Source organism: Chrysochloris asiatica, unplaced genomic scaffold (genome assembly GCF_000296735.1).
Source record: "Chrysochloris asiatica unplaced genomic scaffold, ChrAsi1.0 scaffold00074, whole genome shotgun sequence".
In the NCBI taxonomy this organism is placed as follows: Eukaryota; Metazoa; Chordata; class Mammalia; order Afrosoricida; family Chrysochloridae; genus Chrysochloris; species Chrysochloris asiatica.
The window spans coordinates 1,326,593-1,332,592 of record NW_006408592.1 but is presented as its reverse complement, the minus strand read 5'-3'; the positions used below and the strand labels follow the sequence as shown (position 1 = coordinate 1,332,592).

The 6,000-nt window shown below is 42.3% G+C and overlaps 1 protein-coding gene across 1 annotated transcript in view; it reads right to left on the bottom strand.

The window, feature by feature from the left end:
• Window positions 1-6,000, bottom strand: part of ME3 (malic enzyme 3, NADP(+)-dependent, mitochondrial) — a 246,164-nt gene that overhangs the window by 64,961 nt on the left and 175,203 nt on the right. Inside the window, exon 6 of the mRNA XM_006864954.1 lies at window positions 4,104-4,207. Coding sequence (XP_006865016.1) covers window positions 4,104-4,207 — 104 coding nt within the window. The remainder of the gene's footprint in view (window positions 1-4,103; window positions 4,208-6,000) is intronic.

The following is a 6,000-nucleotide window of genomic DNA, read 5'->3' as shown; positions in this document are numbered from 1 at the left end:
CATGGGTGACCCTGCTGGTATTTAAAATACCAGTGGCATAGCTTTCAGAATCACAGCAACTCACAAGCCACCACAGTATGACAAACTGACAGACAAGTGGTGGCTGTTTGGTTTTAAGTGGAAACTGTCACTTTAAATTTCTAGGAGATCTGTTCACATGCATAGTAGAACCCTCCAGGGGTGCATGTGAGGTGTCCACTCGCTCAGGCCCCCTCTCTAGTCACCAGAATGGAGGTGTGCAAACAGTGAGAGACCAATGAATAGATACCAAAAAAAGAATGTCCACACTTGTATCTTCACGGTTCTGTCAGGTGTTCATGGCTGTTCTGATCCTTCTCCCGTTTGGTCTCTCCCAGATGGTGGCTCAGGGAGCAGCTGAGTATCTTGAATTAGAAAGCAGTGGATTTCTTGATTCTGCTACAAATTCCCCTAGCTGTAAGCCTTCCAAGCTTCTAAATATTCCTTTATATGTGGTTCAGAGTTCTAGCGCCATCCCGAGCCTGCTTGGTCCGGTATTCTGTGCTGTTGCTGATGGAGCTCCTCACTGCACATCTCCCCGATGCGCCATCTGGGAAGAAGATTTTTTTTCAAGAAAGAATAGAACTCTTTTGTTGGAAGAGATCCAAACATGTGCTCATTTCAAAGAGAAGTGATCCAATGGAATGTGAAAATCATTGAACAGTATCATTAATATCACATGCACATAAATTTTTGCTGAAGGTAATTAAAAAATGGCTGCAACTGTACAGTGATAGGGAACTGCCAGAAATTCAAGCTGCATTCAGAGGAGGATGTGGAACGAAGGATATTATTGCTGATGTCAGATAGATATTGGCTGAAAGCAAAGACTACTAGAAAGATATTTGCTTGTGCTTTATTGACTATGCAGAGACTTTCACTCATGTAGATCACAACAAATTATGGATAATATTGTGAAGAATGGGCAATCCAGAACACATAATTGCTCTCATGAGGAACTTGTACATAGACCAAGAGGAAGTCATTCAAACAGAACGAGGAGATACTGAATGGTTTAAAATCAGGAAACGTATGTGCCAGGGTTATATCCTTTCACCATATTTATTCAATCTGTATGCTGAACAAATAATCTGAGAAATTGGATTATGAAAAGAAGAATGTGGCATCAGGATTGGAGGAGGACTCATTAACAAAAAGGATACAAACTGCTTGCTGGAAGTGAAGAGGACTTACAATACTTACTGATGAAGCTCAAAAACTATAGTCTTTAGTACGGATTACAGCTCAGTGTAACGAAAAGAAAAATCCTCACAACTATACCAAAAAATAACATCATGATAAATGGACAAAAGTTTGAAGTTGTCAAAGACTTCATTTTGTTTACATCCACAATCACCACTCATGGAAGTAGCAGTCAAGAAATCAAATGATTTGTTGCATGAGGCAGATGTGCTGCAGAGTGTTATGGAGCAAAGCTGTCAGTTTGAGGACTTAGGTGGGCCTGTACCAAATCATGGTATTTTCAAGAGTCTCATATTCATTGGACAATGAATAAGGAAGACCCTAGAAGAATCAATGCATTCTGATTATGGTGTTTGAGAATTTATGGTGTTTAAAAGTACCATGAACTTCCAGAAGAACAAACAAATCTGTGTTGGATGAAGTACAGCTAGAATGCTCCTTAGAAGCCCTGCTAGTGAGACTTTGTCTCATATTCTTTGGACGTATTATTAGAATGAAGCAATCTCTGGAGAAGGATATCACACCGTGTAAAGTGGAGGATCAGTGAAAAAGACGAAGACCCACAACAAGATGGGCTGACACAGTGGCAACAGCAATGGGCTCAAATGTAATAACTATTGTGAAGATGGTATAGGACCAGGCAGTGTTTCTTTCTGTTGTGCATATTGTCTCTCTATTATGTTAGTCTATTGGAAATGACTAAATGGCACCTAACAATGGCAATGGAGTTTCCAAGACTATAAATCTTTACAGGAGTCAACAGCCTCATATTTCTCCCACAGAGTGGATGGTGGGTTTGAACAGCTGCCCAATTTTTGGCTAGTAGCTTAGCACTTAACCCACAGTACACTGGGACTCCTTTTAGCCTAGATGCTATACTTCTATTAATGCAGTTGACCCTTGCATCAGCTTCTTTGGCGGTCACATACCAGCACTCAGCTTCAAACACCCCACTCTCTGATCTCCAGCTCCTTTCTTTCCAGGTCCTTCCATCTAGTACCCAATTCAACAATGCTTAAACCGCCTCCATCATGACCTCATTTTACTTCTTACCCAGCACAGACTTCATAACCCATCATTGTAATCCCTCTGTGAAATATGCTATCAATACTATTCTTCCTTCCTTCCTTTGTTGTACTCCTCTGGCAAAATCCCAGTTCTACACTCTGCCTCTTCTTGTCTTGTATTCAGACAGTTGGACCTGGCTAGAGAAAAACTAGCAGTATCTTCCATGGCCCTTAGAGCTGCCCAACAATCAAACTCTAGTGCCCTAGTCCAGTGATTCTCCTAGATAACGAGGTCATTCCTCCTCTGTCACCGAACTTCCACTGCCCCTTTTCTGTCTTCACTCTTAGTTGATGACCTGCCCCAATCAGAAGGGAATTCCCACATACTCCCGCCAACCTGCATGTGTCTTTCTCCAGTATCCTGCCTTCCCTGTCACTGTGCAAGAATTTCTGTGCTTGTGTCTAAGACTTAACTCTCCAGGAATCCACTAGACCCCTGGCCCTCTTGCTTATACCATCATTAATTTCCCCCTTTTCTACAAGAATATTTCCACTGGCATACAACTACCAAGTTATTTTCTCTCTTCTTAAAAACAAAAATGAAAACACAACAATAAAAACCCACTCTTCTTATTCCCAGATAAGGAAACCAAGACTCAGAAAAGTTCAGCAAGCTGCCTAATGCCACAGACCTGGAAAATATTGGTGTCAGGTGTCAAACCCTGTCCACCTACTCAAAAAGTCAACCCAAATTAGACTTTATCTGCTGCCATGGAGTCCTGGTGTGTCACTGTAGGATAAGCACTAGACTGCTAACAACTAGGTTGGCAGTTCAAATCCATCAGCTGCTCCTTGGAAACCCTATACTGGTTGCTATGAATTGGAACTGACTCAATTGCACTTAAGAGCAACAACAACAAATGGTCAGAACAGTTCTCTTTCCAACCCACTGCTCTGGTTCAAAGGAGCTCTGGTAGCGTAGTGGTTACGAATCGGGCTGCGAACCTTAAGGTCAGCGGTTCGAAACTACCAGCTGCTCCGCGGGAGAAAGATGAGGCTTTCTACTCCCGTAAGGATTTACACCCTTGGAAACCCTGTACAGGGTCGCTATGGGTCGGAACCGACTCGATGGCACTTAACAACAACAACAAGCTCTGGTTCAAGTGGCTGAGCTCCAGCAAGGATGTACTTTGCCATCACCTGTAGGAGCACTAATGCTCAGCAAGAATGGCTGGTGGTTTTCAAGTGAGAAGGGAAGCTAGCCTACAGAGGCCCACTGAGCCGCTGGAACCATAGACTGGCCTGACGTCATGACAGAATGAGTCGTGGCCGTAATGACAGGCAGATGGGGCAGACAAGGGGGGCAGAAGTTGCCAGATTTATACACCCCAATCTGTATTATGACACTTCATAAATCCCGTGGGTCTAGAAGCTGTGTGGTATGCTATAGTGGCTCATTAACACTGTCTGGTCCCCACTTAGAGGTAAGAAATGATGACTAATGTGGCAAGCTGCCTTCCAAAGCCATTTTTGTCAGAAAGGCATACTTCTTTCCTTCACTATCTTGCAATATCCCTATTCATGCTGAGCACCCAGAACAGCTCAGATCAACGGCTTTTCCTACAGGTATACCAGATTCTTAACCTCAGATCACAGAGTCTTCAGCCACCAACTCTCTTCCCCTCTGCACTCCTAAGGATCCTTCCAGAGAAGGAGCTGATTCGGCTTTGAGGTTTCCAAGCACATGGGATCAAGTCTTAATTTTCAGACCACCCCGAAAATCATGCATCTATTGCCTTGTTTATGCATCTGTCAGAACCAATGTTGACTTTAGCTAATAGTCCTCTTTCAAAAGGAATAGACACACCCACTTACTTTTCTGTCACGGCCTTCATGAATTCATCCAGCAGATCATCATACTCCTTCCCACACACTCGCTGATGTTTCAGGCCAATGTACAGAGGGTCTCTGAGCAGCTCCTGGAACAAATTGAAGAGGAATGGCATCCCGTTCATCATCAAAAAGAGCATTTCAAGATCTATCTTGAAGTACAATGCTGTCAGTGACAGGATAATATCTATATGCCTATAAGGAAGAGTACTAAATACAATTATTCCAATTTACACATCAACCACCAAAGCCAGTCATGATGAAGCTGAAAAAATCTATTACCCACTTCAATCTGAAATTACTTAAACATGCAATCAAGATGCCTTGATAATTACTGGTGACTGGAATGACAAAGTTGGAAACAAACAGGAAGGAAAATACGGTCTTGGTGATAGAAATCACATGATAGATTTTTGCAAGATCAGCGACTTCTTCATTGCAAATACCTTTTATTTTAAACAACATAAATGGTAAGTACACATGTGGACCTCAGAAGATGGAATACACAGGGGTCAAACTGACAACATCTCTGAGAAAAGACCATTAAACCCTCAATAGCACCAGTCAAAACAAGGCCAGGATCCAACTGTGGAACAGACCATCAATTACTCCTAAGCTCAGATAAAGCTGAAGAAAATTCAAACAAGTCCGTGAGAGCCAATATATGACCTTGAGTATATCCCACCTGAATTTAGAGATCATTTCAAGAACAGAGTTGATGCATTAGAGACTAATGACTGAAGACCATCCAGAATGTCACACATGAAGAGAGCAAAAGGTCATTAAAAAGCCAGGAAAGAAACAAAAGACCAAAATGGAGGTCAGAAGAGACTTTGAAACTTGCTCTTCAGTGTAGAGATGCTAAAGCAAATGGAAGAAATGAAGAAGTCAAACATCTGAAGAGAAAATTTCAAAGATCTGAAGAGAAAATTTCAAAAATTTGAGAAGACAAAGTCAAGTAATGTAAGAAAATGTGCAAAGACCTAGAGTTAGAAAACCAAAAGGGAAGAAAAAGCTCAGCATTTCTCAAGCTGAAAGAACTGAGGAAAAATTCAAGCCTCGACTTTACAATGCTGAAGGATTCTATGGGCAAAATATCGAATGATTCAGCAAGCATCAAAAGAAGATGGAAAGAATACACAGAATCACTGTATCAAAAAGAAATGGTCAAACTTGACTTCAATGACTGGATGATCAGAGCTCAACCAGAAGAAGAAAGAAAAGGAAAAAAGAGTAATCTGATACAATTTGATGAACTTGTCCTACACTTATGGATGCAGTAGCTCAAAAGAGGGAACAAATATTTACAGCAAGGATCATTCCCACCTCCTCCATAAACTGGTAGACAGGGATGGGCAACTTGGATACTGGCTACCCAAAGTGGGAGAGCTACAAAGGCAAGAAGTGACTGGCTTACAAGTTTTCAAGAGGGAACCTAGATCCCGAGGGCATGGAGTAAGGTGGAATCTCCACTGAGTAATATCCAATATGTCTAGGCAGGGCTGATGAAAGGAAATGCGGCTAGGTCTCTTGTGATACAATAGTGAATAATTGTTATTAGGACTGATTGTGAGAGTTGGAAATGTAAAGGTACACATTCTGTAGCAAAAGGAGGGGAGTGATTAACTTTGCAGTCCAGGAGCGGAGGTCCCTGGGACCATCAAGGGAGAAGAGCGGAGAGCAGGACCCTACCCAAAGAAGCAGTGATGCCAGAGATGGAGGCAGAGATGATGAGATGGAGAGATGGAGCAGCTGGGGACTTTAGACCCAGAGAGGGAGAGGGGCTGTTTGCTGATGACTGGGGGGCAGGTTTGTAGGGTATATCCTTTGGTTGGTTGATGATACATGCAGGGGATTGTAACCATGGCAATGAAATGACATA